Source organism: Trachurus japonicus, chromosome 16 (assembly GCF_045865225.1).
Source record: "Trachurus japonicus isolate A0001 chromosome 16, Traja_1.0".
Classification (NCBI taxonomy): domain Eukaryota; kingdom Metazoa; phylum Chordata; class Actinopteri; order Carangiformes; family Carangidae; genus Trachurus; species Trachurus japonicus.
In genome coordinates this window covers 9,404,024-9,416,395 of record NC_140922.1, presented here as the reverse complement: position 1 = coordinate 9,416,395, position 12,372 = coordinate 9,404,024, and the positions used below count along the sequence as shown (strand labels likewise).

The window sequence follows — 12,372 nt, the reverse complement described above, 5'->3', positions numbered from 1 at the left end:
CACACACATACTCCTGCTCTGTGTGTGCATGTTCCTTGAGGTAACTCCAAACGTCATCAGTGGCTGTAAGACAGGAAGTGCAGTGAAGGGGACATGATTAGTGTTTGTGTCGACAATGATCCCTCAGGCTAGTAAATGCGGAAGAATTGTGTTGCCTGGAAAATGCAGGCAGGCAGTGGGCTTGTGGTGCTGACTGTAAATGACTGACACTGCTTGGTAATGAGCCAGGCTACAGCAACTGGATACATGAAACCAAGGAGAACTCCAATCGTGTTTGTATAGCTTGCATTAAGTCACCACTGGAGACCGCGAACACCTGCAGGCACTAACACTACTTATCATGTCTTTGCTATCATGATAAGTATGCTGGTAATACTCAGCTGTGGCAGGGAAGTTGCTGCAGTGGTTATCTGCTGCCTCAGACATCCCTTCACCGTCTCAGCTTTCTCGACGAACAGGAACTTCGCATTCTTTTCAACATCATGACAACTTTCTTCCTTCTACCTCTCAAGGCCTCCGTGAGTGTCGCCAAAGTCACATGAAGTGTCACCTGACTGCATCTTAAAGGCAAAGGTTTATACGGGTTCAGAACAGCCGCACTCAAAGCTATGTGCGCAAAAAACCCTGCGAATGGTGGGATAAATCACACAAATGGGGATAATGGTGCACAATTTTGGATAGTCTCTCCTCAGAGGTAAATGGGCTGGCGAGCTTAGGCGTGTCAGGAGAGACAGTCAACAAACCAGACTCTGCTGTTGATGCAATGCAACGTCATTGGTCAAGGCGCTAGACATGTAAGAGCACATTCCTGGTAGAACTCTGAATGGCCCATTTGTTTACCCTGCAATCATTGTAACAGAAGCTACAATTGTCATTGTGGTGATGATTTTCAGTCTTAAAATCCTGTCTGAGTTTTAAAAAATCACAATGTGCACTGTTTTGGTGTCTGATAAGCCTTGAAACACAATCTGTTGTGTTTCACTGTCTGTGGTATCTTCCACACACGCAAGACAAACCAGTTCTTTTCTAGCATGGCTTCATAAAGGTTGCATGAATGTAAACTGGTCTGTTTTGGAGGAAACTACAGAAAACTCTTCAGATGGAGCCCCACACATCCATGATTTCACTGTCACAAGTGTCGCTTCAGATGCCACGTATCAGACGACTTGACAAGCATGTTATTTGAAGCATGCTGAGACCCTTAAGGCATCAGCGGAGGGAACACTGCACTGCTAACCTGCACTGGAACAGTTACTGTGTCTCACATCTCTTTCTATGACAACAGGGTTTTCATAATGTGTTAGTGTGTATTACAACTGTAACACTTTTTCCTACTGACATGTTGTCCAGTCATGTTCAATTAGAGGGTAGCTACCCCTGACCTTTTACTGCAGGGATGTGAAATAATTTAATCTGGCAAAAAATATTGCCTCTCTGTGGGATCCTATTCTGTATGATTTCATGTTATTATTGTACTGGAATATGTCCATTTATCCAAATTAATAGGTCTAAGCCAGTTGTAATTAAAGTGAAAAAAAAATATCGCACATTATGCTTAAAGGGATAGTTCACTCAAAATTCAAATTTCACTCATTATCTACTCACCCTCATGTGGACTAAGGGCTGGGAGAATTTTCAGAATCCTCTGTGCCTTCTCTGAGTTATTTGGTGTGTCTTTTTGGACGATGAAAAGTGAGCCCCATTCACAACCATTATATGGACACGGGACCCCCCCGTAACTCAGAGAAGGCACGGAGGACTCTGAAAATTCTCCCAGCCCTTAGTCGACATGAGGGTGAGTAGATAATGAGTGAAATTTCAATTTTGGGTGAACTATCCCTTTAATTTGCATATGTGGAACAGAATTAATAGTACTAAGCATTGGTTTGAGTATTTTATAATTTTGCATACATTGGCTATATACTTATACATTCTGATGATATTAATGTTAACTATATTGTCTACCCTGACAGGGCAACTAACCCTGAGCCCATACTTAGCTCATTCATGGTTTCCTCTCACTTTTATCTTGTTAGAAGTCAAGTAGAGATCAGTCCTACTGGGGCTTTTCAAGTGGCTTGAAGTAAGTGTGTAAAAACAAGCCAATCAGGGACCATTACATGCTAAGGGACCAAAGTTATTCATGGCTGGGGTAAAGTGTTCACTTAACTTTACATGGAATACTCACAAAGGTTGTTGGAAAGCCCCTTTAATGTGGTACCTTCTGACTACCCCCCGCCCCACCAAATCACTACTTTCTCTCAAGCGTCACCCCCAACTTGTGGCCTCAGGTCTATGAGTGGCAGTTACTGGGTGACCCCCTCCCTGTGCAAAGTCCCTCGCTCACTTCTCCCTCATGGTATGTTTGAGTCAGACCCTCCCCCACTCCCCCACTCCCTCCCTCCCCCCCTGATAGCCTTGACTCAGGCTTATTGCCCTCTCTCAGCTGCTTGGCTGAACAGTGACTGTTGATTGGTGGTTGAGATGGAGAAGGAAGCCTTGGGAGTATTTATAGAGACTAGAGACTCTCTCATTTACCAGAACAATAACAACCCTCCCCCACAGCAAGAGAGAGACAGAGAGTGGCAGGCAAACTTACTTTTGGTTTCACATCTTGGGGGAAACGTGTGTACGAGGACAGACTTTGGCCTGTTGAATAAGGCGGCTGTTCATGTTGATGCTGTGTGGCAATAACAACAGAGCAGGCTTAAAGTTATATAGTTCATAGTTCATTCACGGCTAAGATTAAGCTCTGGGGAGCAGACCTCTGGAATGTTTTGACAAGTTATGATGTGCATTTGTAGTCAAGCATTGTTTTAAGCATTTTATTTCAGTCTGGTTTACTAGTGAGCGCAACAAGTGAAAAGAATTACATTCATAGATCACCATAATTAGAGGCAGCAGAAATGAATGGTTTGATTGTTTTATATTCCCATTACCTGCTAGAGACCTAATATTTTCCAAGTACTTTTAATATGTAGGTTGAACCAACACACTGTATATGAGGAATTGTTCCCAGCAATGAAGCAAGTGAAACCAATTGTATGTTGAGGATGTGGCGAGTTTTTAGTTAACACTCAGTGATATGGCTACAACCTATAAACCAACATGTCTGTACCAGCTACAGTGCTTGATGCACTGCTAACGTTGCTTGTCATTACTGGCAGAGACAGTGCTGGGAGGATTAGTAAGGCAGGTAGGATTGAGTCAGCTGGTCTTAGATCAGTGGCTATTAGTTGTTGGTGACAGAGATTAAAGATGACTCGAGTGATTACTTCAGTATCTGCTCATGGATGATTGCTGCAGTGCATAGTGTGAAGCTGAGCTGCCCATCAGTCTGTCCATCTAATCTGCCAGTCCTTTAACACATGATAAGTCACTCATCTCAGCCTGCAGAACATAGACATAGGTATTACTGCACAGAGCAAATCCGGTGAAACTCATATGGGTTCGGTATGAGGCATTGCAAGAAGAGCTAATGTTGCAACTGTGGTAAAACACTAAGTTATGTGGACATGATAAGATCGATAGGTCCAAAGGATGTCATGTAGAGGGATCTTCACAATCGAGAAATCTATTTTTAATAAAAGTACAAATTCCAAATACTAAATTTTCACATATTGGCAGATAAGGATTTTCATCATTAAAACTAAATAATATAATCACTTATCCTTTATTGATTTCTACATTCTCACTCCCAAGGGTTTGGAGAAGAAATATGTACAGAGTTCAGGAGAACTTAATGTATATTATTGTTTCTAATGTGATCATCTGTTACTTTTACTTTTCTCTAATACTGTATAGCTGATAATGTTGATTGTGTTTTCCAAATGTACTTTTATGTCTCGGCTATATTGTAAATGAGGTTGCTAATTCAATATATTATTATATATTATATTATATTATTATTATATATATTCAATATAAGTCTAAATAAAGGTCATAAATTAATAAAATAAATAAATATTAAGAACAGAAAAAATATAATGGTTAAGAACAAAACAATCGCTTTGCAAGCTGTTAACTAACCTTAACAAAGGACATATAATCACATGGCCTGGAATGGGGGCAACACGTTTTCATCTAAAAAGCATGATAATGCGCATGCACAGCTGACATAGATTTCTTCTGTCATTATCTCTTTATGGTATGTACACGAGGGAGCAACAAAACAAGAGTTAGCTTGTTGACTGGCTGCCAAGAGGAATGTCTTGTTCCACCATTTCCTTGTTCCTGTCACGTTTCTGTAAGTTTGTCCTTTACCAACTTGGAATGAACTTTGTAGTCAGGGCATCACTCCACTCCACTCCACTCCACTCCACTGGGTGCTTTGGCTCCAAGGGGCCACACCACACACTCCCAGACTTTGTTAAGGGGCAATGAACACTGGCCTCTGCAGACTGTCTGTCTGGCTTTATGGATGACATGGAAAGCCAGGAAGCTAAGGGGCAGGAAGTTGGAGGATTGCTGGAGGTAGTGCAGCCGCCCCAGGCAGAGAATGGGAATATGCAGGCAGATGATGCACCATCAGGGTATGTCAACTGTTGTGACCAAACCCTAGTAGGTGGGGCAAAGTTGTGCTCAGACTGGTGATGAAACAATCACTGGCTGCAATATCACCCACAGTCAGAGTCCACAAAGTTGTTGTGTGTTGTGCGTGTGGTTTTCAGAGAATATGAGAATACAAACATGTGAAGCTGATTGACTACTTTGGTGACCAGTAGAGTGAAACCTGTGTGATATCAACACATCAATGATGATGTGCATATTTTACAGTGTAGTATAGCAATGCAACAACTCTCACTCTCCTTTTGCTTTCTCTCCTTAAAATGCAAACACACATGCTCACTCTCACGTTAACATAGAAATCAATACATGGCTAAAGGCAAGGTATGTGGAGTCAGAGATGTGGATAAGTCTGTGGAGCATACACGATATACTGTATATAGATACACAAAAAAAGCCTTTCAGGGACAGGACTGTTGTATAATCCTCCACCAAATTACAACAAAACAATGGATACATAATTACACAATGCATATCTTCCACCACAATCATGGCTGATTAGAATTTCATGCAAATATCTTGGGTTTTAAACAGACACAGTGATGTGATTGGTGAGCTCCAGAAGGTTTGAGCATGTTGCCTGTGCTCTTTAACGCAAATGACACTATTAGGGGTTTCTGGCCCTAGGATAAAACTAAAGATAGTTTTGATGCATATCAAAATTCTTGTTTGTCATATGGTCACAGGCTGTGGTAATCTTACACTGACAGCACATACGCCCTATTAAAAGAGTGTTCATCATAGTACATGAAAAAGTCATGTTGATTCTGTGTTTTGTTTGGCCTGACTGGCTGGGTGAGTTTCTCAGAAGGCACCCACACCTGGGAGTGGCTTATTAACACTAGCTTAAAGTGGCCGGACAATGTCAAACAATGACAAATGCCTGCCAGTGGTTGCCCATTTATAGACGAATTCTCCCTGACAATAGATTGGCCCGTTCTCCCAAAGTGGTTCCCATTCATTTGCAATTGCAGACAAGAGGCCGTCGTCCTGAAGTGGGCAATCAAGAGACACGTGCATCTGCAGAGCCGAGGTGCAAAAACACACAGAAAGACGGGCACGCACGCATGCACAGGAACATACGCACACACGTAGGCCTACGACTGCATCCACAGTCCGCACACGTAGAAAGGAGGCAAACACACATCCGTGCACAGCAGTAGTTACACTGCTGCTGCAGCCAGTGTGGCCTAGAATAGCACACAGGCTACATTCCTCTGCCCTCCCTCCACTGCCTGGCTGAGGCGAACACACAGCAGACTGGTGGGTCACATGGACCAGCGGTGATCTCAGTCATCCCGGAGATGAAGTGTGCATGCACATACCAGGTTAACGCTCTTGCTGCGCCGCACACGCATACACCAAATAGATAAGAAGGTACAGCCAAGTTGGGAACAAGAATTTTTTTATAATGTTGTGGAGTTCCACATTCACTGTCAGATTTCATTATGCATGCTGACAGGCAACTCCTTAGTGTATTTGCATCAAACATAAAATCAAGCAAATATCTATCTATCTATCTATCTATCTATCTATCTATCTATCTATCTATCTATCTATCTATCTATCTATCTATCTATCTATCTTAATTATTACCCTTTAATTGTAAAAATTCAAACAGAACAGCAGCAGTAACTTATAAAGACAAACAAGATGTCCAAATATTCTTTCAAAAAGAAACAGTGGGGAGGAGGGTATTTAAATTGGCTACTGTGTCACAGCTCTCCAACAGCCCTTTTTTTTCTACGCCCATGCACAATTATATTAAGTAGGGCCAATAGGAACAAAGAAGAGGCAGGACCGAGGCTCCACCTCTCCCCGACTGCCTTCCTCTGAGCTTTTTAGATGTACATAATCCCTGAGTTGACCCAGAAAATAGGCAGTCGTTTCAAGATCTGATGCGGCAGTCTTTGTGCACACCGTCCCCGCTTGAGCATGAAGCGTAACCCTGTGGAATACATACTGTAATTCAGAGGAGCTTCGCCTTGCAGAGGATATCAGTTTTTTAAAAAGGACGGAGCCGAAGCGAGTCGCGGAACTTTGTGAAAACGAAGCGGATACGGGTAAGTGATTTTTATCGGCTTTATGCTATTTCTTTCTCTCTTTTTTTGGAGGGGGGGAGAGAAATTGGGGGGTTTCGGTGTGTGGTGGTCTCGGAGGCTGCTGCTGCTGCTGCTCCATTGTTTGCATTCCCCTGTTTCCAAACTCGAGATTAACAAAACGGATAATAATCACCCCACAACGGCGGCAGGGGGAGGAAATTATTGGATGCAAACATTTAAACAAATCGAGACGATGTGAGCGAGAGAAACACGAAGCCTTTGTTGAATTTTTTCCCCCCCTGCCTGTTAGAAAATGTGGTGATTCAGCTGTTGGGGAGATGTTGCATGATGTCAGTGTTCTTTGTTGCAACCTTACGTGCGTAAAATGTAACAGATTTTTCTGCCTCAGCTTGACATGCAACATGGATGGGGATTTAAGCGATGTATTAACACGATGCACGTATTTTTTATTTTCCTCCTGTGTTTTGTCGATCCAGTCCAGCACGAATTATCCGGCTGTTAAATGCACCCAAACAATGTATGTTAACCTGTAATTTCAACCTGGGCGTTTATACCTTGGCACAAAGAGGGGAGGTTTTAGGAAGACTAAACACACACCAGGAAGGTTTTCTCAGTGTTCGCCAACAGGCAAAACAGTCTTGCAGATATTTTATTACGGAAGCGTTTTTCTTTTTTGGTGGGTTTAACTAGAGCTGGAATTGTCACATTATTATAAGGAAAATATATTTATGTGTATTTATCAATAGAGGTGAATGTTGTGGTCACTGTGGAAGGAGTCAGTAGGCAGGGTATTATGACATTGGTGTGGAGTACATCACACATGGCAACATTAACACCATTGTTGTGTATCTCAAACCAGTTTGGTACTGGTTCACATGGACAGCTAAATATGTGCCTGTCATGGCAGCATTAACCCCTGATGCATGTTCTCTGTAATGTTGTTGCTGGTTCCCAACATCTTGTTTACTCCCTGCATTGTCCTAACAGTGTCTCTCTGCTCACAGACAGGAGGCATGGCAGACCATCTGATGATGCCCATGAATCACAGCTCAGCGGGCGCCAGTCTCCACGGTTACAGGATGGGCATGAATGGCGGCCTGCAGGCAGGTCACCAGCAGCATGCCAACCAGCAGGGCATGAGGGCGCTGCCCAATGGCCAGATGATGCACTACGGTGGCGCCCAGGCCAACATGGAGACGGCCATGAGGCAGCGGCAGGGCATGGTGGGAGGACCCATGAACGGACAACTGAACGGGGCCCAGATGGGTCACCACCAGATGACCTCTGGTAACATGATGTATAATGGCCAGCCGCAGCAGCAACAGCATCATCCTCAGCAGCAGCATCACATGCACCCACAGCAACACCAACAACACCAGCAACAGGCCCAGCACCCACAGCAACAGCAGCAGCAGCAACAACAGTTCATGAATGGAGGGTTAACATCCCAACAGCTCATGGCCAGCATGCAGCTGCAGAAACTCAACACCCAGTACCATGGACACCCACTGGGGCCGATGGGTGGGAACCACATGGGGCCCACGACCCAGTACCGCATGAACCCGGCCCAACTGGCTAACATGCAGCACATGGCCGGGCCGGCCCTGGCCCTGAACGGCATGGATGCGGATATGATCGACGAGGAGGTCCTGACCTCGCTGGTCATGGAGCTGGGCTTGGATCGGGTCCAGGAGCTGCCAGAACTCTTCCTGGGCCAGAACGAGTTTGACTTCATCTCAGACTTTGTTAGCAAACAGCAACCCAGCACTGTTAGTTGCTGAGAGGACCTGATTTGAGAGGGGGCACGAACGGACACAGAAGAGTGAGAATTGTCCAGGATGGTTGACGGGTGCTCATCTCGTCACTTTTTATTTTGTGAGCACCCCCCTTTACGACTAAACCAAGTTACGGTGAAGGGTGCACAGAAGAGAACTCTGGATATCCACGGTGGACGCACAGTGCACGAGTCTCACACGTGCTAGCAGCCAGAGGGTGGCTGGCTTTAAGGCCTAATTCCACTTCTCCCAATTTCCTGGACATGAATGTAATAAAGAAATGCTGAAATTCTTAAAAGCCACTCTGAACAATGCTATGACACTGTGTAACCTCGAAGCTTGGACTCCATGACAGTTTACCAGTAAAAAGGTGTATTTATTTATTCCTATCTGAGAAAACTGATATAAAGAACAACCACCATCTCCATTTTGAGAACCAAGTGGCTTTAATTTTTTTTTTCCTGAGAGAAGGATGGGGGAGGAAATTAAATTCAAGTTCTCTGCTCATGATTTTTCCCACTCTATTTGGCCTAGTATTAAAAATAAGCTCAGATGACAAGGTCATCTATAAAGAGCCTGAATTTTCAATCACAAAATTCAGACACGACAGAAATACAGTGATATCTCATTTGAATGGGAGTCTCATCCAGATTTTAAAAATGGTTCACTTTTGTTAAAGTGCTGCCTTTTTAGATGTGATGTTCTCAAATCTCCTGCTTGTACTGTATGAAGCTGTATAACTCCAACATGTCCACACTGTTGTGTTCTATTGGAGACGTAGAACCGCCTTAATCACGCAGATTCTTATTTATTGGTTGTTTATATTGTCCCCTTTTTTGTGGTCAAGATTGGGGGGGGTTGGTCTTTGTGAAAGGGGTTTTGAGGATCAATAAAGATGGCCTGGATAGAAGTGTGGCCTGCTTTTCCATTCATTGCACAGCTCTTCCCCCGGGCAGTGGAGAGCTAGCTAAGTGCTTAGGTTAACCTGTGGGTGAAGGGAAACCTCAGTTTCTTTTAAGTCTGGTATGGAAATATTTAAACAGATGCAATATTTATGCTTTTCAAGAAGGATATCCACTCTGTCAAATCTCCTGGGTTGCCTATCTTTTCCTCTATTCACCATTTTCATTGCAAAAAATAGCCACACTGTCACTTAGAGGGCTATGATTGACATATGGTGATAATTACATGTTTTTCTTGCAGGTTAGAAAAAGAGCAGCTGTATTATGTCAGAGTACATCTGATATGATATAGTGATATACAAGTGGGGTTTTCTGCTTAACATTTCTTTCTTGGTTGATCTTGATTAGCTAAACAACTGCCTCGTATTGACATTAAGGGCGGTGACGATATTCCCACAAAGGTTGGTGGTTTTACAAAAGCAGTATTTGAATGACACTGGTTTCTCCATAGCACCCCAAACATTTGGTTCTTTGCTGTGTGTGAAGAGTAATGCGAGTGTGTGTGGTTGGGGGAGGTGACCAAAGAAAGAATGCCTATCTTGATGGGGGTTTAACTGACTTAGAGCTTGTAAGCCTCGACTCAAAGACAGTGCTGGCTTTTCCCAGGTCAACCAGCGGATGGTCCAAAAAAATAGACTACAGGCTTTAAACAATAACTTTGAACAAATGACATATGCAAATTTAAAACAACCCCTCTAGTTTACGCCACAGTCAGATGGAAGAGTAAAACAATTTTCCCTGTATAATTGCATTCATTAAGAAATGAGGGTAAAGAGATTCTACGCAGTGGCTGAGTTGGTTGGATTGTTTTGTGCCTGCAGGCAGTGAAAATGCTTGATTGAGGTCATGTTGGGAATGTCACCACCGCATTTAACTTTTTCACATTGTCAACAAAGGCATCTTAAGCAAGCATCATGGGTAACGAGGAGAAAATGAGAGCATGTTGTTTGAAACCAGGAATAGTGTTTGCTGATTGCTCAATTTGTGAGTCATCTTTGCTCTTAAAGCAGCCTCATCCGTTTCCTATTAGTCCATTTGTGCTAAAGGCCAGTGAGTTGAATCTGAAACATGGTATCATGGATGATCCGAACTGAAATATGTTGGCCTGAATTCGGGCTTGTTTCAAGCAACAAAGGCTTGCTTAAGGGTGTGTGTGTGTGTGTGTGTGTGGATCTTGGCTTGATACTGTCAAGAGAATGGCTCATAAGTAGGCCAACAGCCTTGGCACAGTGCTTAGTAACGGTTGTGGGTCCCTTGCCCAGTACCAATCTGGTGAGATGGTCTTCTGGTGTGTGGCACATGGGGCATGCTGGCACACTGTCAGAACTCTGTCTCCCTCATATATCTCATAATTGTACACTGCACTGTGAGCTCCTTGTTTAGCCTCAATTAAATGCAGAGGTTTTTTGTTTCTTGATTGTGACTCCACAGACAAATGCCAAACAGCCCTGTTTGCTCTCCCAATCCCTTGTTATGACTGCTGCCTGCCTCACGGAGGCCAGTCTAGACGCAGGCTAAGCAGGGTGGGACACTCAGAGACGTTTACAGTTACTTCTGTTTTTCTTACTCTCGTTTTCAGCCCACCCACAGCAAACTGCTCGACACAAGACTTGTGTCTTCCTGTGGCAGCTTGCTGTTTTCTCAATATAAGTCAGAGACCAAAAGCCACATTGTGACAGAGTGAAAGAGAGAGAAGATAAGAAAGGGTGCAGAGAGAAATGTAAGGATTTCTCCAGGTAACAATTAGAAATTAGTTGGAGGGATTTTTTGCGTTCATGTCTTTGGGGATTTCTTAGCTGGGTTTTCCCACAACACTTTTACGATTCCATCATGTGAGGTATGCTAAACGCAATCCAGATTACAGTCTTCATATCTGTGAATGAAATGTATATCGCTCTATGCACTGAGCACTGTCTACTTTTCTCATCCCTGGCTCTGGTCCACCTGGTGCCAAGCCGGAGCTCATGATAATCTCAGGCACTAGCGCCAGTGACAGATAGGTGGTCATTTGCTGCTGTCATGCATGGCCAGGTCTTCACTTGCGCACACACACACACAGCATCAGCACACAACCTGATCAAACAGGCAGACAGGGATACCTCAATATCAGTGTGGAGCCAGGGGAAGATAAAGGATTTATGTCTCAACTGTGGTCATTGTGATCCTTACACCACCACCTATGTGTGTGTGTGTGTGTGTGTGTGCGTGTACACTGTGGTGGATCCATCATTGATTCATTGAGGAAACCCCACTAGTAAAGGAAAGCAAGAAAATGTACCTTACATTCTAGAGACTGTGTCATTTTGAAATAGTATGACTAAACTGTCTTGCCTCTCGTTGGAGTGCTAATCTTGAGATTAAAAAAAAAAAAAAAAAACGCACTTGAAGAATCCCCCATGTGTGAGTAACTGTAAAGCAAAGAGTAAAAATTCGCAATGAAAGTGATAATCAGACTCGAGTTTCCCAGATGAGAGGATGAGTTATCTGTTGACAGCGAGGAGCATGGCTCTATCTGTGTGTGAATATTGTGCGAGGACGGGGCAGGTTTGAACCTGTCTGCTTTAACAAGAGACTTTGGAGGATTTTAGCGTGTTTGTGTTAACTTTCTGTATGTGCGGCTGTGTGGAAGGGTTGCGCGTTGGCACGGGGTAAATAAACAGCAGATCCCTCAGGGCAGGGTTCATTCAGTGGACATGTTGCTCAAGCCGAACTTCCTGATTTTCTAGTTGAACAGTCACCTTGTATCTCCACTTGACATGTATTCTTATTGGACACTGCTCTTCCCTCCCCTTGCTTTAAGTAAGAAAGAAGAAAAAAAAAGAAGAAGCTGCTAACACATCACCAGTTATTTTAATGCAACAGGCTTCCAGGAGAAAACATCAGTTGTTGCACTGTGGGATTCTGCTCCTGGGCTTTTTAGTAAAAGCTCAGCGACTCAGCTTGTGAGCAACAAAACCCTTCCTCTTCCCACACAAGGAGGAGGAAAAAAAGAAGCACTAATCACAT

The 12,372-nt window shown here is 43.6% G+C and overlaps 1 protein-coding gene across 1 annotated transcript; it reads left to right on the top strand.

Annotated features, from left to right (window-relative positions):
- Positions 1-6,444: 6,444 nt before the first annotated feature.
- cited4b (Cbp/p300 interacting transactivator with ED-rich tail 4b) lies at positions 6,445-9,314 on the top strand. The gene is made up of 2 exons (XM_085801120.1): positions 6,445-6,629; positions 7,634-9,314. The coding sequence occupies exon 2, from the start codon at positions 7,643-7,645 to the stop codon at positions 8,408-8,410; it is 768 nt and encodes a 255-aa protein (XP_085657246.1). The 5' UTR covers positions 6,445-6,629; positions 7,634-7,642; the 3' UTR covers positions 8,411-9,314.
- The last annotated feature ends 3,058 nt before the right edge of the window (positions 9,315-12,372 follow it).